The 25,372-nt window shown below is 41.2% G+C and overlaps 1 protein-coding gene across 1 annotated transcript in view; it reads right to left on the reverse strand.

The window, feature by feature from the left end:
- The window catches only part of NAV3 (neuron navigator 3), a 225,098-nt gene extending 205,153 nt beyond the window's left edge, over positions 1-19,945 (reverse strand). The window contains 1 exon segment of the mRNA XM_015812046.1: positions 19,703-19,945. Coding sequence (XP_015667532.1) covers positions 19,703-19,945 — 243 coding nt within the window.
- Between the last annotated feature and the right edge of the window lie 5,427 nt (positions 19,946-25,372).

Genomic DNA, 25,372 nt, shown 5'->3' on the forward strand with positions numbered 1-25,372 from the left:
ATCTGCTGCTGCTGCTGTTGGTCCATCGTGGGTTAACGATGGTTCTGTCTGGTGACGAACAAGATGTTCTGTCCCCCGTCCGACTCACACCCCCCAACCAGTCAGCCGAGGGCTGAAAAACTGCTCAGCACAGCCAAATACAGATGAACACTTGGCAGCAACTCCGTGGCTGCCTGCCAAGGCTTTTACTGATAACACATTACAAACATACGATAAGTCCAGGATAAATTGCTGGAGTGCTGCAGCAGGAGATTCAGCAAAATTGTTCGTCACAAAAGTTTCAAACGGCACACCCCTTGCTTATATAGCCTGTGGGGTGTGGCCCAGTGACTCAGCTGAAATCTCTGGCACGGTGTTTCAGCTGCTGCGCACACTTGTCCCTCTGACGCTGGCGTGGATCCAGCCAAGACGTATCCTCCTCGGAGTCTGATACACCTGGCTCCTGGCCGATCCCAGAAGCACCTGGCTCCTGGCCAATCCCAGAAGCACCAGGCTCCTGGCCAATCCCAGAAGCACCGGGCTCCTGGACAATCTCCTCTCCGTCGGAAGGCACCGAAGGCCGCACCAGAGGGGAAGGTCCTGGAGAGGGAGGCCTGGCCATCTCCTCTCCGTTATGTTCAGAGCCTTCCTCCTCTGATGAGAGGGACCCACAGGACGGAGCCACAACACTCGGGTCGCTTTGGCTGGCCAGTCATGGTCAGCCCAAACCAAAGTCCAATTGTGCAGCAAAGTCTGCCGGGCTGTCCCTCAGCGCAGTTTGCCATTCCTGTTCAGCGGATACTGTCTGTCTGTCCGGGGGAAGCTCTCCTACGACCTTTTCCCCATCTCCTTGAGTAAGAGTTCTGTTGGAGCGTGCAAGCTCCTCTGTTGGGCCGCTGTTGCATGGCTTTTGTGTGCAGCCCTCTTGAGAGCGACTGGTTCGCTAGCCTCGACTAGTTTGCTAGCCTCTGACGCAGCTGATCAATGTGCCAGCGAATGACTCGCCCATCTTCCAGGACCACCTCATAAGAGAATGGTTCCGACACCTTAACAACCATGGCTGCCACCCACAAAGCCCCTTGCCCATAATTCTGGGTCCAAACCCAGTCACCCACTTGCAAATTCCGAGGTGCCTTTGGCTGAGCAGAGTCTGAGGCAACCTGGTCAGGGTGCAGCCTGTCCAGCTTGGTGATCAAACATCAGCCCCATCTGAGTTCGGCAGGGATTCTGCCCGTGGCAGTACAGGGAGTTGTGCATTGGCAGAGTAGAAAAGCTGCCAGTCTGTGGTGCCAATCCCCTATGACAATCCATTTTAGTGATTCCTTGGTTGTGCGGACCATGCGTTCTGCTTGGCCATTTGAGGCCGGGTGAAAGGGAGCCGACATGGCGTGCCATATTAGATTTGCCCTGAGGAAAGACTGGAATTCAGAAGCGGTAAACTGAGCCCCATTGTCTGAGACTAACACGTCTGGAAGTCCGTGTGTTGCAAAGATTCTGTGCAATTCCTGGATGGTCCTGGCAGTAATCATTGTAGGGACTGGTGCGACCTCTAACCATTTAGAATGGCTATCTACCACTATTAGAAACAGCTGTCCCTGAAAGGGCCCGGCAAAATCGATGTGGATTCCTGAGTGTGTGAGTGGTGTGTGAGTGTCCTCCCATCAGTGGACAGAGGCTTGCGGCATCTCCGGTCTGGATTGCTGGCACATGTAGCAACCATGTAATTGGGCCTCAATGGCTTTATCTAGCCCTGGCCACCAAAGGTAGCTCCTCGCAAGTGCCTTCATCTGGACTATTCCCGTATGACCCTCGTGCAGAGACTCTAGGACCCTGAGCCTTAAAGAGCTTGGGACTATGACCCTACTTCCCCAAAGGATGCACCCCTTATGAGTTGAAAGCTCATTTTTCTCATGAAGAAACTCTGAAATTCTGGCCCTGGACATTTGTCCAGCCATCCTGTGTGTACCCAGTTTAGCACACGACTCAGTGTTTTGTCAGCTGCTGTCTCAGCAGCTATGTCCCCAGCGTGAAGGGGAGATTCCGGAAAATCCTGGATAGCCAGGATTCATGCTGCCAGAGCTGGAGCTGGCTTCACATGTGGCAAGGGCAACCTGCTCAGGCCGTCTGCATGGCCCATTTCCTTGCCCAGTTTGTGAATCATCCTGTAGCTGGAAGGAAGATAGACCACCTCAGCATTCGAGGAGACAGAATCTGAGGTGTCTGTTTGTTTGTGCTGAACAACCCTAAGAGTGGCTTGTGGTCTGTGAAGACCATGAACTGGCGGCCATACAAGTAGTCATGGAACTTTTTAATTCCAGCCACAATGGCCAGAGCCTCCTTGTCAATTTGCACATAGTTGCGCTCTGCAGACAATAGGGTCCTGGAGTAATACGCAATGGGCTTCTGCCTCCCATCAGCCATTAAGTGGCTTAACACAGCCCCAACCCCATACGGGGATGCATCACATGCAATGCAGACAGGCAGCTACTCGTTGAAATGAGTGAGAACTGAGTTCGATGATAACAGTGATTTGACTGCTTGGAAGCTACTCTCGTGGACGAATGCCACTGAGCTTGTCTATCCAAGAGCTGGTGTAATGGCTCTGCCACTGCGGCCTTGTTTGGGAGGAAGGCATGGTAAAAATTCAAAAGGCCTAGGAAAGCCTGAAGCTCTCCCTTTGACTTCGGCCTTGGGGCCTGCTGGATTGCTTTTAATTTGTATTCCGCCGGATGAATGCCTTCGGCATCGATGCGGAAACCAATGTTGCACTTTTCTTTTTTTAGTTTAAGTTCCGTGTCGCGGAACTGCTGAAGGATGGCCTTAAGCCATTCAGCCAGAATCTCAACCGATTCCCCAGCAATGAGAACATCATTGAAATAGGGGCAAACCCCTGGAATTCCCTTGAGCGTGTGCTCCATCACTCCCTGGAATAGCCCTGGTGCTACACTCACCCCAAATTGTAGGTGCTTAACCTTAAAAGCCTCCCTATGGGCGACAATGGTCTGGGCTACCGCCGTGACCTCGTCCATGGGCAGTTGTTGATAGGCCTGTGCCAAATCTAATTTGGTGAACACGCAGCCTCCTTGCAATGACGCCAAAATATGGCTGACAACTGGCACAGGGTACGTGTGCTGTTGAAGTGCCCTGTTGAGGGTGCACTTATAGTCAGCGCATATTCTCACTTCCACATTGTCCTTTAATGGCATTACTATGGGGGACTCCCACACCCCACTGTCTATGGGCTGCAATACCCCTTGTTCCACTAGCTTATCCAGTTCTGCATTGATTTTGGGTTTTAACGTGAAAGGCACTCTACGAGGCTTGATCCGTGTTGGAGTTACCATAGGATCAAGCTTGAGGGTGATCGGAGGACCCTTGTACTCTCCAAGACTAGAACTGAAAACATCCGCGAACTCTTGGCAGACTGCAGACAGATCTGCCGCTTGTGTTCGATGAATGCTGGTTACTTGAATGCCCAATGCATCAAACCAATCGAGCCCTCGTGCGTTGGCCTTCCACCACTCTGACATCTAGGAACCCCTTGAATTCCACCAGAAGTGTGGCTTCGCCTTTGACCGCCACTCGGGAGTTTTGGAAGTCTGTAAGTAGTAGATTAGACAGCCGGAGCTTGGCCCATCTGTTGTTACGATGGCATAGGTGCCTGAATGTTCCTTGTGAAATGATGGACATGGCTGAGCCCATGTCCAGTTCCATCTTGCATGGAACTCCCTGAAGCTTGACCTGTAGTCTAAGCTTCTGCTTTAGGGGGAGATGGGCACCAGTGCGGAATATGCTCCTTTGGCTGGAGCAGAACCCTACTCGGTGTTGACCAGGGGTCCCGGTACCTCTCCTGAATGCGTCTTCTTTCGGGTGGTCCCTCTGAGGACCTTGGCAGATGATGGCGATGTGGCCTGGTTTGCCACAGGCCTGGCACATTGCAGTTTGGAATTGGCAATCCACGCATTGATGGTGGCCTCCGCAGCTCATGCATCTAAGGAACGGAACTGCCTTCTCAGTTGGCTGCAGTCCCTTCTCCGGGTGCTTTCATAGCTGGTCAACTTCGTAGTTTGAGTTGGTGTCTTCCATCCGCTCGGCGTTCTTGTGGTGGACGGCTTCGATGCTTGGCGCACTTTTGGAGGGCCGCAGCACTTTAACGGCCCCTCCGGCAGCTTCATCCGCCATGACCTCCATCAAGGTCTCTTGTAGCAAGAAAGTCTCCTTAGCGAACAGTTTTTGTTGGAGCTCTCGATTCCGGAGTCCGCAGACTAAGCGGTCTCATAGTCTCTCCTCCAAATCCACGAAATTGCAGAGTTGGGATGCTTGATGAAGAGAGGCAATGAATTCTGTTGCAGACTCACCGGGTTGTTGCTCCCGCTGCTCAAAAGTGTGCCTCCACGCTATAATGAATAACTTGGGCTCAAAGTGGTCTCAGAGCTTTTTTTTTCAAGTCCGCGTAGTTGACTGACTCGAGCGGCGCCGGGGCGACCAGGTTCTCTGCAATGTTGAAGGTGGCGGGGCTATACACGCAGAGGAGTGTCGTGGCCTTCAATCCATCTTCAGTGACCTGGTTGGCACGGAGGTAATTTTCAATGTGGGAGATGTAGGATGCCCATCTCTCCGGGTGAGTTACATCGAATTCTTCAAGCTTCCCGACCTTTGCCATGGTGGTTTGTTTCTTCGTTCAATGCCTTGCACTGCTGGCTTCTGTGTAGGCCCTAGGATGGATCCTTAGGGCCTGGTCGTCTCCAGCATGGCTTGCTGGCAGACCGAGGAGGGAACGTAGTTCCTGTCAGGCTCTGTGCTGACCTCACTTCCTAGTGACTTCAAGCTCTCTCAGTGAAGCAGTACATCCCACCTTTGTCGCCACTGTTATATCTTCGGTTCTTTAGGCATTGAATGAGACAGAGTGTTGAAACAGCAAACAAGTTTATTAACTCAGAACAGAAGCAGCCCTAAATGCTGCTGCACAGGTATTTATACAGTTAGCCTCTAGGTGGCAACCAATAGGTTTAAAGTAACAGTTTTCCACCCCAAGCCTCATAACAGCTTGGAGACAGCTAGTCTGGCTTTCAGTAACAGCAACTGTTAAACAATACAGCAATGTAGGTCAGACATAAAGCAAGTGATTTAAAACAGTTGTGGCCAATACATTACACACATTATCTTTGTCTTGATTTATCCAAGTAAGTTCTTCTGTAGTTGGCACAGAAGCAGTCTTTGGTCACAGGGCATGAGTATGTATATCCTGAATGAAAAAGGAGATGGTTTTCATACTGTGGTTTGCTCTTCAGAAACATTTGAGAATAATTTTATAAATATTTCAACTTGAAATAACCTAATTCTTCAGTTTGAGAACTTGGCTGCTCCAATAAAAGAAGTGCTATGGAATATGGCTCCTTTGGAAAAACACCCAAGCAACAACAGCATTCTTTTTCTGTTTCTGTTTCTGGAAATAATTTGCACAAGTGATATAAAATCACATAAGCAATAGAGATGATACAGTTGGAACAAGGATTTTCAAGTTCCAAACATCAGGGTGAGCTATGGCTAAACCTTTTGGAATAATTCCTTTTAAGTTCAGCTTGAATTTACAAACATGACGTGCAGCTGACAATAACTAGATAATGCTTTCATGCAGTGTTCTGCTATTACTTGACCTCATGCCATTAATAGCTTAAATTAATGATATGTTAACCTGTGCTGAAGCTTGAGGTGAAAAAAATATTGTAATAAAAGAAAATATATTTAAATGCTAAATCTTGAATGTTTATTTATGTTTCACTAATCACTTTAAATGCCATGCTTTAAAACTGATTCAAACAGTAAACATCACTAAAGCCTTAGTCTGAACATTAAATGTGTACAGGAGTACACATGGCGCTCTTGATCCCAACATTTCTGCTCTAAGTGCACTTAGATTAGCAAATTTAACAATCCATGGTCAGAACAGTCCATAGCAAGAGAGTTGCAGAAAAAGCAGATAAATCTTGTTTGGGAAGAGAAAAAGACCAGAGTCTTAAAAAGTTTTTAAAAATACTTTCAGTGCAGAATATAGTCAAAAGGTAGGCCAAGTTCAAAAGTCCAGAAAAACAAATCTGGGCACACAGAAATGAGAAAGACTCTTGTAGCATATTATTATGTGGATATATATTATTACACATGCATAGATACACCAACACACCGACACACACAGAAAGAGCAGCATCAGCAGCAGGGGGTTGGGTGGCAGCAGGGGGCTTCAGTGGCATCGGAGGGGCAGTGGCAAGGATGCAACCTGGGCGGGGGGAGCTGGATGTCAGAGGGGTAGGGGATGGCAGCGGCCCTCCACAACAGTCCCAATTTCTCATGTAGTCCCTTTAGAAAATTAATTGCCTATTCCTGCCATAAATACTTCTGGCCTACTTTCTTAAAAGCTTTCAATGACTGACCAAAACTATTTTTAGGCGGCTAGATTATTTGTCTCAGGAGGGAGCATCTCCTGGCAGAGTTTTCTGGGCTCAGAACTCTTATTGTAGACTTTCAGGAAATACAGTTCTGGCAAGACTGAGAAGATAATGAGAAACCACTTGTCCTTTGTTGCCAATAAAACTACATGAAACATGCCGTGACATGACCAGTTGCAACTGATTCCATTAACCATTAAGTAAAATAAACTGTTCGTTGATGTTTTGTTCTATTTATTATGCTTGCACCATAATATTCCTAGACAACAATATCACTATCATCATAGCATAGACATGAACTATACCTAACTATGCCCTTAATTATAACATCTTTATCTAGATGGCTAACTTATCTCCACTTTAATGAACTATAGGACAAGTAAAGATTTCAGATTAGAAACAGATAAAGCATTTCAAATCTCTATGATTGTTTCTTAGAAAGAAGAATAATGGTGTTTTAAAATCTTTAATAAATATTTAGATTTAATTCCTAATATGTTTTTTAAAAAATATAAAATAAACAAAAATATTTAATATTTGTTTATATGAAGTCATTATGAATAAAATTTAAAAAGATTTCAGATTTTCAACATAGAATACTGCTTTAGTGATGAGTATTTCTTCTGAATGTTCAAATAGATGCAATATTGTTTCTTCATTTGCTATATATTCATAAAAATATTAAAAATACTGCAGGAACAAAACTGTATATTGTACCATATTGTGGTCAGGAAGATAAGGTCTGCTGCATTCCCAGCAGCTGAGGGACAATATAGCAATACAGTGTTTGCAGTAACAAAAACACAAACTCACAAAGCTAAAGGGGGGGGGGACAATCTAAATATTCGTTGTTTTAACAACTACACATTTGTGCTGTTTCCTTTTTTTTTAACTCCACTAGTCCATGCAATTTTTGACAGACAAACTGTTTCCTTTCTTGGTAGGAAAAAAAATCTCAGAATTATTTTCCTCTACAAAGCTATGCATAATATTTAGTACAAAATATAATCATACATTTAATATATTCATAGAAAAGTTTGATTTATGAATAGGCAGCATCTTGTTCAAATTCCGAGCATGAACAATACTCTGACTTAAGTCATGGCTATCCTTAAACAAATGTTATCTCTTACCCAACTGATAGAATTAGCTGGCAACTATTTCCAAAGGGCTGAATTGAGCAATATTGTCCTCCACTTTCTTTGAAAGCAAACTCCATGGCATTTCAGTGTTCCATTTCCAAAGTACCCTTTTTCTTCATATGTCAGCTCAAGAGCTCCTATCTGGACCAAGTGCTGTCATTTCTGCAGCCTTAACTCAGTGCTTCGTTGGCTATTTATTGGAAGAGTTGATGCTTACCACTAGCTCTAGTATCTAGTACCTCTCTTTTTTGTTACAACTGTACAATCAGTAAAATATTCTGTTTTTTAAATTATTGTTTTTCTTTCCAAGCATCTTCATTTTCCATTTGCTGCTTCTCCCCCTACCCCCCCCCACACACACTACCCCACCCTACGAGCATGCTTCCATCATTTCACTGATTTTCCAGTCAACTGGAATAGAAGGCTTTCACCCTCAGCTTTGAAATAGCCCAAATCTTCTATGGACCTTTTGAGGATTAAGGTAAAAGCTTTCTAGTTTTAATGCTTGTAGATATACATTTAACAAATGTGTGCAAATGTACATATTTTATTTTAAAAAGCTGGTTTAATCCAGCATGAGTATGGAATAAGAGTAGCAACAACTTGCAAAGCAATCAGCCTGGACTACAACCTAACATATTATTCCATGGGATACTTTTGATGAGACTCCCCCCTCCTTTCTGTTCTGTTTGCCAGTGTCTTTACTGTGGACGTATATAATTTTGTTTGTGTGTGGCCAAACCCTTCTTGGGTTCCTTCTTCTGTATAAAGTAGCCAATGAACAACTAGGCTTAGCCTGCCACAAACTGAAATACGCTATTCCAAACAAACTGGAGTGTTCATACAGACATAACATGAAAAGAGCCCTTTAGCAGTAGAGCAGAAAAATAGGTTGCTTTGATGGTGAAAAGGAGATTAAGACGTACATTTGGGGAAGAGGTTAAGGCCTCAGTTTAGAAACCAAAAGACATGAAATCTAGTGTGGCCTTAGGCATATTAGCCAGTTGGGTGACCTCAACCAGTCATATTGTCTCAGGTCCAGGAAGAAGGCAAGTGCAAACCACAGATCCACCACAAACATGTACAACAGTGTACAAAGGTGCCATGATATGAAGAGGGCACAAAATTTAAAATCCAATTCTCTATTCTAAATACCAACTGCTAATGTCAGATTTCACTTCTTCAGAAACAAGTGTTGTATATAACTCCAGAGAATCTATACGTATTGCACCATTTGAAACTATCAATTATGCTAACATTTTCCAGTGGTCATAGTGCTGCAGTTCCACAAAATTTAACTTAACAAAGATGAGCTGCACTAAATCTTATTTTGCCCAGGGCAGCAAAAAGTCTCTTACACAAAGGCACCTAATTGATCAGTGACAGCACTGGCAAACCATTTCCAAAAATGTGTCAAGAAAACAGAGCAGTTGCCAGGAGTCAACAGTGACTTGAAAGCACACATACAGACACACAAAAGTTGTCCACTACTGCCATCCAGAAATTGTTGCTTGCTTCTTGTGTCAGTGGACCAATGAGCCAGTACACATAAGCCCTTAAATAAGGCCACATTTTTAGAACATATTTTAAACATTCAACAAACAGAATTTGTTTTGTTGTACAAGTCAAAAGTTAAATATACACTCTTTTAATTTCAACATTAGCTGTAAGTTGATTTATTTTTTTATGAACCTCAGAAAGATTTAATCATGCTTAACTTCTACAGGTGCATGCCGACCTTTCTCATTTATCAGTCAAAAAACTCAAATCCAGGAAACTCCCACCGGCACTTGCACAGCACCTGCCCAACAACTTTAACTCAATTCCCCAATGGAAAGCCAGGTGGGTTGCTGACTGCCCAGACATAGGAGGACATATAAATGACCCCACAGAAAGGGTGCTGGGCTTTGAATTACCATGTCAGCAATGGACAGCCCTGAATAGGATTCATACCTCACACAGCATCTGCCGGGACTCTCCATATAAATGGGGACATAGTATCCTCCCCTCAGTGTGACTATGGGATCCCACATCAAACTGTAGATCCCATCGTGACTGGCTGTAAGCTAAGGGCATGTACTGGTCCAGTATCTCATTTTTTAAATATGAACGATGCTGCGCTTCAATGGTTAGATGGCCTAGACATTGGTATTTGAACATAGATATTTTAAACATTTATATGTTATTGTGTTTCACTAATCTAGGTGAAATGTTAATATATATTGCTAGTCCGTCTATGATATGCCATACGCTAAATAAATAAATGCTTAACTAAACTGTTCAGGAATGAGAAAAGAGGTGTGGCATTTTTTCCCAGGGCCTTCCAGTTGCTGCAGCAGAGTCACCAGGCAGCCCACATACTACTAGGGATGCGCGTTTCTCTTTTGGACCATCCAGCTTTGCAATTTCAGCTGTATTATTGATCCACTATAGGATCAAGTCATAACCCTCTGGACTGCTTGATACCAATGAAATAAATGGGCAAAGCTACTATCTCTGAAGTTGATTCTTTATGTGCTGTCTTGCTTTGGGCTTTGGATAATAGATATTATTCTGAAGAGAGTTTTTGAACGACATCCCTGCTGATCCCAGATGTGTTGTAGCCCTTTCTGAGCCTTTAGGCAAGCAGGCAGACTGCCTCAGCTCTTGATGTGGTTCTTCTGCTTCCTTTTCCAGTTAGAGAAACTGTATGTATGTTAGACAAAACAGGGGGCAAGTGAAGGTGAAGCCTGGCTGCCAAGTCCTTGAAATTCTCAGGCATGAGGATTCTCAGAGGTCTCATAAAATGCTTCTGTCAAAGATTACCTGAGCATCCGGGTCAGTGTTAAGAACAGAAACAAAGGCAGATATCCTGTGGAGCCACTGGAACTGGACTATTAGGCACTGGTCCAGCATCCAACAGTTTAGGGAACCTGGAAATTCATGACTTTTTTCTTTTAAAAAATCCTATTCTGTGTACCTCCACTCCAGCTTTCCCTTTGAGACTACTTTTACAAAGAAAAGACACTGAATGTTTGTTCTGCTGTGCAGCATACCCAGATAGTCTTTTACAAGAGCATTTATTTTATTTATTCAACTATTTATCCGTTGCAATCAAGAAACTGGAGAAGAGTTGGAGGAAAGAGAGAAGACAAGTCTTAGAGATGCTGCTTGGTAAGGACAAAAGGAGAAAGAAAAAGCACACAAACACACCACACTTCTGGGTTAAAGAAGGCAAATCCCAAGACAGGAACATGGGAAATGGAACACTTAGGACCATGTAAGAGAGATTTCTGGAGTTAGGAAAGAAACAGGTGTATCTCAAAATATTAATAATGATTAGCAGATGGATTTTTCAAGGCCAGCCTTATCTGGAGAAAGGAAGTGTTGTGTCCCGTGCCTGCAGAAGCAGGCTCGGGATGATGCAAGAGTCCCGGGCATTTGCAAAAGCTGCCCGGGACCAGACTGAGCGGCGCCGGCCTTGCGCGCATGCGCAAGGCGGGAAAAGACTGCCTTGTTATTGGTTGGAATTGCCCGGGGATCTGAGGGTATATATAGAGGCCTGCGTGCCTCTGTGCTTGTTGTTGTTCGTAGATTGGAAGCAGAGAATAAAGACTTGTTAGAAATGCTTNGAATTCGACGTCTCTCACCCCGAGAGGTGGGAATCTTATGTTGCAAGAGTCGAGACTTACTTCCGCATAAACCAGATAAGGGAGGAAGGCTTAAAGGCTGCCACGTTGTTGTGAGTTTGTGGGCAAGACGCCTTTGAGATCGCCAAGAGCCTAATCGCCCCGGCCTCGCTGGAAACGGTGTCATACTCCGATCTGAAGAAAGTTTTAAAGGAACACTTCCAGCCCAAGCAATCTGTCATGGCTTGGAGGCACACATTTCAACAGAGAGATCAGTGAGCTGGGGAATCAGCAAAAGAATACGTTGCGGCCTTGAGAAGAGCAGCTATACCGTGTGATTTCAAGGACTTAGAGGAAAGACTGCGTGATCTTTTTGTGTGCGGACTGAGGAACAGAGACTTACAGCAGAAGCTGTTCGCCAAGGAAGATGTCTCTTTCCAAGATGCTCTGCGAGAGGTTTCAGCAGAAGAAGCTGCAGGTGGGGCGGTCAAGAATCGGCGGCCCACTCGAAGCACTCCAGAGACTGCAACCATCTACAAGGAGGTGGACAAGCTTTATCAAGCAGCTGGGAGGAGGTTCAAAGATCGTCAGGACAAGGGCCCAGCTGAGCTTCGTTGCCTCGGATGCGGTGGTCGCCACAAGCGAGCGGAATGTCGGTTCCGTTCCTCCATCTGCCGAGCGTGCGGAAAGAAAGGCCACATCGCTGCGATTTGCCTGGGTCGACAGAAGGGGTTTCTACAAGCCAACATGATTCACCACGCTACTTCGGCTTCCTTCCACCCTTCTTCCAAAGGTGGCGTCCATGATGGGCGCAGCATTATTTTATCTAGGGGGGAGGGGTGTTGTGTCCCGTGCCTGCAGAAGCAGGCTCGGGATGATGCAAGAGTCCCGGGCATTTGCAAAAGCTGCCCGGGACCAGACTGAGCGGCGCCGGCCTTGTGCGCATGCGCAAGGCGGGAAAAGACTGCCTTGTTATTGGTTGGAATTGCCCGGGGATCTGAGGGTATATATAGAGGCCTGCGTGCCTCTGTGCTTGTTGTTGTTCGTAGATTGGAAGCAGAGAATAAAGACTTGTTAGAAATGCTTCGTCTCAAACGCCATTATTCTCCGGACTTAACAGGAAGGTTATCTCTTTAGTTTTGCATATGTGGGAGAAAAAACCCACCTTAATAAATTTCCAGTAAATAAGTGCTAGCTTAGCTTTATCTTACCCAATTTCCAAGATTCTATGTATTAACCTCTTAACTTCTTAGCTATAAAGCTAATTAATAAGACTCATTGCAAATCCTTCTTTTGGATTTTTGCTCTGTTGTTTCAAACATGGAAGAGGGTATGGAAGTCCCTACAGGATATTTTGTTGTTAATTGTATTCACAAAAGCTGGTAATGGTCGGGTGGGGAGAACATACAAAGAGAAACTACTTATCAGTTGCTGATAAATAACTAAAAAGAGATTCTATATCTAAAAGACTAATTATGGCATAGAATGAATGTATGTCAATCAGCAGCATAGACATCAATTAATTGGCTAATCAATTAAGCCAATTTACCACCCATTAACCTTTCCCTGTGCTAAACTGTTCTTTCCTATCCATAGCGGAAAAAGACCTACCTAAACCAATACCATTGGTAAGCAGCACTTTTCTCTTCCTTTCAGCAATCTTGTGTTTGTGTTTGTGTGTGTGTGTGTGTGTGTGTGTGTGTGTAAGGCCCCACTTCAATCCACATCTTAAGAAAGCAGAACTCTTGGAAACAATCTCTTCCAACAGGAACTTTTATTAAGAGTAGTTGATAGCAGGCATAATAGAAGGATCTGAGGGATTCCCTTACAGATCAATGTTTTAAAGTGTCCCTAAGCACCCCATCCCACAGTTCTTCCGGGCAATTCAGACCGGCAAGTTCCTAGGTGTTAAATCCAGGAAAGATAACATCAATCTGGTTCTGTTGTGCATGATCATTCAACAGCTCTTCACATCTTATTTTGATGACGGAGAAATAAACCAGATCCCGGAGGTCTGTATCTTTTCACACACACACCCCTTTTCCCAGCTGCCTGGTAAGGAGGAGAAGTTCAGAGGGGCATAGGATAAGAGGCAAATTGTTACATTGTAATGGTTAGCAGACACGAAGGCGAATAAACAAAAGGTTACTTTGTAGTGAATAGAGGAAGTGAAGGTAATAAACCTGCATGCATATCCCCCCTCCCCTTGGGAGTATAGCAGGATCCAGGGGAGGGTAAGAATTGTTTTTAGATCAGAGAAAATAGATAGAAAAGAAATATAACTGGATTCTGACAATATGTGTGTATGTATGTTTGTGTGTGTGTGTGTGTATATATATATATATATATATATATATATATATATATATATATACATGTTTGAACACATGAACAGCCCTATCATTATTGACAGCAGAAAAGTCCGCTGTGCAGTCCATCCTGATCATACTGATATTACATCCATAATACCAGAAATAAAATAGTACTTTATTTACTTTTCCATTTTTAACCCCTTTGTAACAACTGTTATATAAAAAGTATATCAGGCCCTAGAATGTATTTAGAATTTCTTTTAAATTAGCAGATGTTTACAAAAGAACATCCTGCTTAGATGTTGGCATATGTTGCCAGGAAATCCCTCTGTTGCTAGAATAAAAGTTCAGCATTGTGATTTATGCCTTACTCACACTAAATTATATATGAAGCACACAGACCTTTATTGCTGGATGAAAGAATTCAACCACACTCTTAGCAAGTTTGGTTTTTATGTATGACCATCCGGATTACTAAGATTTGGTGGTTTTACAGATGTCCTATATATCAAATCATAATGCACAACAGGAAACAAGAGCTGCCAAAACCTTGGGAGTCCATCGCAGCATCATTAAGATCTTGGCCAGTGCTACAAATATGGAATAAAGCTTAGGATAAGAATATTTGGAGGGAGAAGGATACAAAATGCTCAGGAGACTCCAGGGCCTCCCCTTGAACTAATTTTCCATATCAACTGCAGCTGCATTAATTGGATATTTTCAGCTAAACAATGATTTTGTGCAAGCATTGAAAAGTAGACTTTTCTAATGAGGAAACAGGCTATTCAGTCAGAAAAAAACCACGGAAAAGCAGATTCTAAAGATAGTTAAGAAGTTTACCTTGAAACTGTTCACAGGTTTCAGAAATAAATCTCAGGAATCTGCATTCTCACATTTCCAAATGGTATTGCATGAGGATAACTACATAAATTCTGCTGTAATGAAAGGCCAAATGGATAGTAGAGAATGAAATGGCATACCAGCAGAAACAATTGTAGGAATTTCCCTACTTTTCTGCAAATTCTACTCAAGAACAATTGTCACCAAAAAAATCTTCATGTGCGCTTTCCTGTGAACTTTTGCTGTACAAACATGTACCATTTTCATGTTTTCCTATGTGCTTTTCCTAAATATATACACTTTTATTCCTATTTGTGCCATGTTCTGAAAAGTAGTAATTTCGGTAGTAATTTCAGCAGGCAAGGATATTCCAAATCACAATCAGATTTGAGAAACTGGATAACTCTGTAAGAACACAGAATAGAAAAATATGGGCTGGCAAATATCTCCATCCCAAGTCATGCAATCTTTTCATTGCAGCTTCTTCAGATACAGTTTACCATATCTGACAGCTTTAGTTTTTGTTATCAGCTCCGGTCAAAGTGGAGTTTTACCAATTTTCACTCTGTACTTTATTTTCCATTGGTTATTTATAAACTGAAAGACTGGATTAAAGTATTTAAAAAACACATTAACCAAGGCACGCATACATTTTTCCTGCCACAGTCCAAACATATTGAAATCAACTGAAACATGAAGTTATACCAAATAAGGTTTGTTATAATAATGTGCCATTCATTCTATGTCTTAGACAGATAAACCAGGTTGTTACAACTAATATTGCAGTTTTAATTCCCCCCCCCCTCTTCTGGCAACTTTTTAGTCTTTTTAATCACAGCCTGCAGGATCCTGCCTTAACTATTCCATAATAGGTTCCCTTTTATTTACTTTGTGTATCTTCTAAGTATTCTACACTGGGTTTATGCAGTTTATGCAGAGGCACTAAAAATCTGTTTTTCATGTAGGAATAACTGCTTGCCCTTACCAAGACTAAACAATGTGAAAACTTTGACTGAGAATTTCAATAAGTTATGCAATCTTTCAGTAAATTTCTCATTCCAATAAAAACATGAAAGCATCAAAGCAAATGTAAAATGCATTCAGGATACAAAATGCACTTATTAAGAACACTGGCAGTAGGAACCCAGAAAAGAAGTTCTGCCATCACCAAACATTAGCATCAAATTGAGGCAGCCAGAAAAAACAGTAGTCATTAATTATTTTACTCAGATTAATTGATTGATGAAACTTATAGGGATGCCCATCTGTGCATTATGACTCTGGGTAGTTCATAGTATCAATAGTAAAAATATATAAGAAACAATAAAAACCAATTCCCAAAAACAGTTTTGGCACTCCTAAACAACATTCTCCAATAAACACACAAATAATCATAGGGTTCTAAACTACACTTCATTTTTAAGGATTTTCTCTTCCTTTTGGCTTTTTTTCCTATTAGGTTGTTTTGCCATATATTCTTATTTATCATTGTTTTTACAGTGTTTTACAAAGTTCCTGCTTTGGTTACTACATCTTCATTACTAGGGTTGTTACATATCATTGAACCTATTGTGCTTTTATTCACCTTCTGAAGAAGACCACCATCAGCCTATTATGAGAGTGCCTTCTTCAGTATAGAGTGTTTCCCACCAGATATTTGAAAAATAAAAATTTACAATCACTATAACATCAAATAAAAGTGCTAACTGGGACTGAATGAGACATAGACTGCTAGTGCTTCATCAGTTGTATTGTCTATTTTCTGCCCTAGTTCATATTAAGCTTTAAATCCCTGAAGAAATTAGGGCTTGAGTATCAAGGAATGACTCCTTCTATAGATACCTGTCTAAGTATTTTGATCATCTTCAGAGATCTCTCCTGAAGCTGGGAGTGGCTACAAGGGAAAGGATTTCTCCAATTGTGGGACCCTGTTTATAGATGACACTGCATGGACACCCATGCCTGATACCGACAATTTTCTATAGTTTCAAAATCTGAAAATCATCCAAGTCCAGAAGATCTAAGTTAGCAAAAAGGAATATCTAGGAAGCTGTGAACTGATTTTTGCAGCTGTATTCTAAGTCATTATTTGGCAATACAAATAAAATTGGAAGCCAAAAATCTTTAACAATCAGGAGGATAGTATAAAAAAGTGTCAGAGGATACAGCTGGATGGCATAATGGCCTGCAGGAAAATCTTAATTTATGTTGGAAATCACAATACATATGTCAATCATAGCACCTTTCTGATAGGACAAGAAAAATTAAGCATAGCAAGTGCTAGAACTGCATTCCCAATTCATAAAAAAATGCTGAAGTAGAACTTGAAAGCACCAGCCAAGTATAAATGTAAACCAGATGATTAATTCATATTTTCCATTATCTATAACAAATAGAGTCATCATTTTTCCTAAAAATGAGAGTTCCCACATTTCCAATTATATTAAATAATATAATTATATTCAATAATTGTCCAAAGACAAGCAGATTTTCCTTGCATTTGGAAATTCTGACCAAGTACTCATTACATTTTGAATGCAAGGCCCTTTATCTGAACTGTATATGTGGAAGCATTCCTTAAGATATAGTACCATGAGCTAAGAATGCCATGTGTTGAATCATTGCTGATCCTAAGAAAGTCACAAGAAGTTACACAAAGGTCTGGTCAGCAATAGTCCAAAATCCACATTCTGTCATGTATATGAGATGGGTGGCCATAAATAAATAAATAATTGGGGAAGTTTAATTCTAACACAAAGATGTCTATGGAGAATCTCAGTCAACCAGGTGCTTTTTCAAAAAGCAACTGGACCTTTGGGTCTAACACAAAGAATATTTATACTAGGAATCTGCACTGGCTATTTGTTGTAATAATATATGTATATGGTTTACCATTGTTTGGATTGTATTTGATCAGCATCAAATGGCTATTAAATGACTACCAGATAATCTGGCAAGAGTTTCTAGTAAGGTACAATTTTAGAACTAATCATTTTAGTCTTCTTAAGATAATATTAATGAATAGAAAGACAGGATTGGAATTTGCACATCTGGATGTTGCTGGGTGACAATTCTGATTGTCTCTGACCATCAGTCATAATAGTAAACAGTAAAGTTCAGTTTGAGGGTTCTATATCCCTATGCTATGCAAAGAAATTTAACTGGTTATACTTTATCAAAGATAAAAAAAGAAGATGTTCAATATATCTGACCCGTGGTGGTGCAGTGGTTAGAGTGCAGTATTGCAGGTTAATTCTGCTGACTGCCAGGAGCTTGAGTCTGACTGGCTTAAGGTTGACTCAGCCTTCCATTCTTGAGAGGTAGGTAAAATGAGGACCCAGATTGTTGAGGGCAATATGCTGACTCTGTAAACTGCTTAGAGAGGGCTGTAAAGCACTAGGAAGTGGTATATAAGTCTAAGTGCTATTGCTAATACACATTTTACTTTGTGTGTATATTCACACTTCAGAATTAAGCTGGTACTGAGTACAAGAAATCAAATTTGGACCTCTTGACCAAACCTCTTGACATTCAAGAAGACCAATAAGGTTTGACTTTTTTCCAGGTGTTGAAGCCAGGATTTTAGGGAAATCCAATATACTTGAATGAGGTTTGTGAACTTGTTATATAGCATCTTGTGTTTGATTCATATTGGCTTATTTTAACTTTGATTATGGAGTTATTTTCATATTTGGGGGTTTTGTGTGTGTCTATATGTCTTTTGCTAATTACCAGAGTTATGTATTTAAGATGGGCAGTCATATAAAATTTCTACTGAAAAAGATGAGAACATAATTAATATGTAAATATCTTACATTGATTGCAAGTGGAGCAACAGTAGCTCTTCTTCCCATCCCTAAGTAAGGGATGCAGAAGTACTAAGGGATGCTTAAGACAGATGCACTGAAGTCCTAACTGTACCCCACAGTTGGCTTTTATTCCAATGACCAGAATAATCAAGACAATGATGGCTAAAGATGGAAAAAAGAGGTAAAAAAGTTTTTCCACACTAGGCAGCTAGGAGGAAAGCCAGTCTGAACCTAGGTCTGTTCATTGCCAGCAGCAACAGTCTATTAAAGACTGCCTGCAGGAGGAAACAGAACCACAAGAAGGCTATAAAACATTAAAATATATAGATAGATCTACTTTCATATGTAAAGCATCACATGATGCCATAGTGATAATATTTAAAACAAATTAACATCAGTAATAGGACAAAAAATACAATAAATATCACAAGAGTCTGATTTTCTCACACATACTACATTCCATAAGGACCCACCACTTAATTTGACCAAATGCCTTGGACAAGAGTCAGGTTTTAAGGACCTTTCCAAAAATAACATTGTTCCAGAGTAGGAACAATGCAAATCTTTGGAGGATTCTCAGTTTCTGGGGACCAGAAAAGAAACAAAAATGTATAGAAATGCTATATTGCCAAATAAGTTATAAATTGATTACTGTATGGGTAGTTTCATATTTGAGTCTGAAAGTAAACACTGTAAAAATTATTCATTCTCCTAGGTACATTTAATAAAGGAAGGGCTAGAAGGTCCTCATAAAAATTACGAGTACAAAAAACATAATAAACACAAGTCACAAGAGCAAATATGCTGGTATAAAGGAATATTGATATACCTGCCAAGTAACATCAAGTCCTGTCCTTTAGTCAAACCAGAAAAATTAAGTGTGAGCAAATATCTTTCTGGTTCTGTACCTAGCATAACATAGGGGTTCTGAGAGAGTGAGAAGATTTCAAGCTATTTAATGTCATCTTTGGATTTTGATTAAGTCTTATTCTTAAAAACATATAGCAGAAGATAAAAGAATTCTGCTGGTACCTAAGATAGAAAAACCAAAGCAATAGCTAATATTTTTAATTAACAAATTGAAAGTATTTTAGTTATCCAAACAATAATAGCAAGAATTATTGCATTTATATCCCATACTTATTAGAATTATTCAATGTCACATTAGTACATATCTTATAGAACTTACCTAGTTTCCCCAATTTGTAAATTCTGCAAAACAAGTAGCAGTATAGAGGAATACAGAATACAGAAATAACAACCCCAAAAAAAATCAAGACAGTCTTGAAAAACATCCCTGTGGGATCCAAGGTGAGCATGGAAACAAACCATTTCTTAAAATATAGTACAAATACTAGCCAACTGTTCTTATTTCTTGAATCACTTTTCTTTCACATATTTGAATCTCTGCATGGAATGCAAGATTACATCAAATAAAAGATCCTTTACTCTCCAAATGATTCCAATTTTTGCATTATTGCAAACAATTTTACACCCATCCCAACATAAAATTAATATTTAGGCCACTCTTTCCAGAGTTCCAATCTGCAGGTAAAGTTCAGAACTAACCTTGCTGTCCTGTGTATCCTTGCCTTTTCCTGGAAGTGCTTTTACTTCTCCAAAATCAGAGGTTGACTCTAACATAATCTGACAAGAAATCATTGGGTTCTCTGTCCTGGAAAGCTCCAGAGATTTTGATAAATACTGCTGTGACCTGCTTGTGCCAAAATTTGGGATTGTATGGACAGTATGAGCGGGCTGTGACCCTATAGGTCCATGCCTTAGCTTTGCGGCAACACCAAACACAGGCATGGCTTTTATAAATGTCTCTGCTTTCTGCCAAGAAGAAAATTGCTTCTGACCTCAGTCTTGTAGACTTTAGCTTCAACGCGTTCCAGAACAAATGCTTTAAGCAAAAACTGCTGTCAACTTTTGAAACTTTTAAAAATAAGGTAATAGTTTTTCCAAAGAGGCAAATCTTTTTGTTCGTCTCTATTCTTGCTCTTCCACAAAACTATACTGACTGAGTCAGTGGCTGTGTCAGACTATCCATTTCTTTGCAGTGTGAACTTTTCTTGAATGTAGCTGCTGCAAAGCTGCCTGTCTGGGATTAAAGAACTCATAAATTTTATGTTTTATCTCCTTACACTATTACATGGCTATGCACTAATCAAAAAAATGAGAAAGAGACAGAGTGAGAGTAAGAAAAGTATCCTCAGATACTAACTATCTAATATTGCTGAATCTACAGCACTAGAATTGCAAATCTCTTCCTGGTTACAAAAATGACCAACCCACATTAAAAAAAAAATCATTTTGAAAGATAAAAAATAAGCCAGTGCAGTGGCCAAAGCAAACAGCTGTTAAAAGTGCTTTTAGCTGGAAATAATCAGAGTAATAAAGCTGTTTGTCCTGTTCACAGCAATATTTTACTAGTGACATCCATAAACTACAATATCTTCTTTCTCCCAGAAAATCTGATTAAATACACCCAAACAAGCAATGGGAAATGAATTCCAGGATTGATAACATCTATCTCTGTTATTATGAATCCATTTAAATATAACACTAAGGTAAAAATGCTTCATATTTTGTCCAGGTTATATTTAACAAAATGAAATTCAATGGTGAAAAAAGTAAGGTTCTGCATTTAAGCAAGAAAAACCAAATGCACAGGTGTAGTATAGGTGGTACCTTGCTCAATAGTAGCAATTGTGAGAGGGATATCGGAGTCCTAGTGGACAATCACTTAAATATGAGCCAGCAGTGTGCTGCAGCTGCCAAAAAAGCCAACACAGTGCTGGGCTGCATTAACAGAAGGATAGAATCAAGATCACTTGAAGTGTTAATACCACTTTACAATGCCTTGGTAAGGCCACACTTGGAATACTGCATCCAGTTTTGGTCACCACGATGTAAAAAAGATGTTGAGACTCTAGAAAGAGTACAGAGAAGAGCAACAAAGATAATTAGGGGACTGGAGGCTAAAACATATAAGGAACGGTTGTTGGAATTGGGTATGTCTAGTTTAATGAAGAGAAGGACGAGGGGGGACATGATAGCAGTGTTCCAATATCTCAGGGGTTGCCACATAGAAGAGGGAGTCAAGCTATTCTCCCAAGCACCTGAAGATAGGACAAGAAGCAGCGGATGGAAACTAACCAAAGAGAGAAGCAACCTGGAACTAAGGAGAAATTTACTGACAGTTAGAACAATTAATCAGTGGAACAAACTGCCTCCAGAAGCTGTGAATGCTCCATCACTGGAAGTTTTTAAGAAGAGACTGGACAGCCATTTGTCTGAAATGGTATAGGATTTTCTGCCTGAGCAGGGGGTTGGACTAGATGACCTCCAAGGTCCCTTCCAACTTTATTATTATTATTATTATTATTATTATTATTATTATTATTATTATTATTATTATTATTATTATTATTATTATTAATCATCGCACAATCAGCCAGATGTTCAGACTGGATTTGGCATTTTTGTCTACCTATCGAGCCCTGACCAAGGACCTGGGATAGGCAGATTTGGATGTTTGATGGTATTACAGATATCATCGCAGGATGGAAGCAGTTCCTAGTAAGGCCGCCTTTTGCAATTGACTAATGGTGAATTTGTCAATGCCAATGGTGTTCAAGTGGTGCTCCAGTTGTTTTCGGATTGCACCCAACGCACCTATTACTATTGGTACTACCCTTGCTTGCCTTTGCCACAGTCTTTCTATTTCTATTTGTAGGTCTTTGTATTTTGTTATCTTCTCCAGTTCTTTCTTGTCTATTCTGCTGTCTCCATGCACTGCCACGCCCACTATCCAGACTTTTTTGTCATTCTTATTGACAATTGTTAAGTCCGGGGTGTTATGTTGCAGGTGCTTGCCTGTTTGAATTCTGAAGTCCCAGAACAATTTAACTTTATCATTTTCTATGACTTTCTCTATTTTATGATCCCACCAGTTCTTGCTTACAGGCTGTTCTGTCCCCCGTCCGACCCACACCCCCCAACCAGTCAGCCGAGGCCTGAAAAACTACTCGGCACAGACAAAGACAAATGAATTTCTTGGCAGCAACTGCGTAGCTGCCTGCCAAGCCTTTACTGATAAGACATAGCAAACAGAGATAACTTGCCAGAGTGCTTGCAACAGAATATCCAGCAAAAATTGTCCGTCACGAAAATTCACATGCCACACCCCTTGCTTATATAGCCAGTGGGGTGTGGCCCAGTGACTCAACTGAACTATCTGGCACGACGTGTCCACTGCTGCGCACGCTTGTCCTTCCGACGCTGGCATGGATCCAGCCAAGACGTATCCTCGTCGGAGTCCGATACACCTGGCTCCTGGCTGATCCCAGAAGCACTGGGCTCCTGGCCAATCCCAGAAGCACCAGGCTCCTGGCCAATCCCAGAAACACCAGGCTCCTGGCCAATCCCAGAAACACCGGGCTCCTGGCCAAACTCCTCGCTGTCGGAAGGCACCGAAGGCTGCACCAGAGGGGAAGGGCCTGGAGAGGGAGGCCTAGCCATCTCCTCTCCTTCATGTTCAGAGCCTTCCTCCTCTGATGAGAGGGACCCACCGGACGGAGCCACAACACAGGCAAATGATATTTCTTGCAGATCTTCCAATGCACCATTGTTGCTACTTTGTCATGCCGCTACTTGTAGTCAGTCTGTGCGATCTTCTTGCAGCAGCTTACCAGGTGGTCCACTGTTTCTTCAGCTTCTTTGCATAGGCGGCACTTACTGTCTGTTGCTGTCTTCTCAATTTTGACTTTGTTTGCATTTGTCCTTAAGGCTTGGTCTTGTGCAGCCAGAATGATTCCCTCAGTCTCTTTCTTCAACTTTCCTGCTCTTATCCATTGCCAGGTCTTGTTATTATCTGTTTTCCCAGCTATTTTTTTTAATGTACTGGCCATGTAGTGCTTTGTCTTCCCATGCCTCTATTCTGTTCTTCATTTGGTCTTTCTTGTAGACCAGCTTGGTCTCTCCAATAGTCAGTAAGCCTTCCTGATATACTACTTTCAGTGCATCTTCATCATTGTCCTTCAGATATTCTTCCAAAGCCATTTTTTCTTCTTCAACCATTTGATGTACTTGCAGCATTCCACATCCACCTATTTGCCTTGGTAAATAGAGTCTGTCAATGTCACTGCGTGGATGAAGGGCATGGTTCATTGTCATTATTTTTCTGGTCTTCCTATCCATTGCTTTTAGTTCTGCTTGAGTCCAGTCCTTTATTCCAGCTGTGTATCTAATGATTGGCCCAGGTATTGATTGCCTTCACAATATTTCCTCCATTGACTTTGGATTTTAAGATTTTCTTCACTCTCTTGATGTATTCACCTCTAATCTTTTTCTTGACTTCAGTGTGCTTGATGTTGTCAGCTTGAAGGATACTCAAGTATTTGTAGTAATCTTCCTCATCCAGACTCTTAATGTTATTTTTGTGGGGAATCTTGATTCCTCCAGTTTTCACTATTTTTCCTTGTTTGACAGTAAGTGTGGCACATTTGTCCAAGCCAAACTCCATTGCAATACCTTAGCTATATATACGGACAGTGTTCAGCAGCGATTCTGTTTCAGATGATGTTTTTCCATAGAGCTTCAGATCATACATGTAAAGGAAGTGGGATAGTCTGGCAGATGTTTTTGATGTTTGATAGCCATGTCCTGAGTTATTCAGTATTGTTGACAGAGGAAACAGTGCAATAACAAATAGTAGTGGTGGTAATGAATCTCCTTGAAATATTCCTCTCTTGATATTAACCTCTCCCAGTCTTTCACCATTGACCTGCAACTGTGTCTTCCATTGTGCCATCGATCTTTGCACAAATTTTCTGATGTTTCTACTATAAGGACAATAAAGATCCGTGAACTAATAGGTCAGTACACCGTCTCTCAGTTTACGGAAAAACATCAGTTAGGTACGGTGTAAGTCCAACCAGAAGGAAAAGAACGTCAAAAGGTTCTAGTAAAACAGATAATCCTCAACTAGAAAACAAGGAGACGATAACCCCGCCAAAGGAAAGACGAGTCCACCTTTCTCTAACATTTCAACTAGATGTTGTTGTACTGCATCAGCTACCACACCAGTTAGCAATTTGAAAGTTGTTGATAAGCAGGTAATTGGCCTGTAGTTGCCTGGTGTTGCCCCTTTTGCTGGATTTTTCATTATTAGGTAGATTTTCCCAGTTGTTAGCCACTTTTCAATTTCTCCTTCTTGTAGTATATTGTTGAACTGCTTGGCAATGAGTTGGTATATAACAGTTAGATGTTTCAACCAAAACCGATGCAGTTCATCTTCACCTGGTGCTGACCAATTTTTGATCTTTCTTGCTCTTTTTTCTACCATTTTTGTTGTTATTACTAGTTCTTTCATTTCAACTTCTGTTTTATTTGCATCCACCTCTTTTAACCAAGCCGCATCCGTGTTGTATTTCTTTGGGTTATCCCATATCTGCTTCCAGAACTGCACTGTTTCTTCCTTGTCAGGTACTGACTAATTCATTTCAGTTTCTCCATTGATAGATTCTGATTGGATTGAAATTGGAGGTTCTGCCTATAATTTGCAATTCGAATTTCGTATCTACTGATTTTCCTGGCTATAGCTGTTATTTGCTGCTTTATTATATCCAGTGCTTCCTTGATCTTCCTTGTTTCTAAGTGGTATTTTTTGATTAGGTATTCTCTGGTCTTCTTGTTCTTCAGCTTCTTTTCTTTCATCTGTTCTAGCTTGCTTGCATGTGATCTTAACTTGCTGATCTTACTTTCTAGTCTAACCTTCCATTTTTGTGGTGCACTGTTTGTTTGTTTTTCTTCTTTGTTGATTTTTGCATCCCAGGTATTCAGTTATAACTGCAGCTGTGCTGTACATTAGTTGGTTTGTTTCTTGCAATGAGTTGGTGCTTATACTTGATATTGCAGCATTTGCATCTTTTAATGCTTGTGCTAGCTGTTTCTTTGGAGCAAGCTTCAATGCAGGCAGCCTTATTCTGTTGTTTTTGTGCTGTTCTAGATGCTCAGTTATTCTTTGTTTCAAATCTTTTATTTCTTTCGTTAGAGGGCTTTGTTCTTCCTGAGGAAGAGGTACCTGGTTTCCAAATGAGAACAGTTGTATATCTCTGCTGGATTCCTTCACTGCTAACTCCCCCTGGTTTGCCTCTAAATTCTGAATTACTTCTGGCAAGGTTTTGATTTCTTTGCCCTGGGTAAACCTTTGCAGTTTGTCCAATTCTGTTT

The sequence above is a fragment of the Protobothrops mucrosquamatus genome, unplaced genomic scaffold (genome assembly GCF_001527695.2).
Source record: "Protobothrops mucrosquamatus isolate PMUCROS unplaced genomic scaffold, P.Mucros_1.0 scaffold63, whole genome shotgun sequence".
Taxonomy (NCBI): Eukaryota; Metazoa; Chordata; class Lepidosauria; order Squamata; family Viperidae; genus Protobothrops; species Protobothrops mucrosquamatus.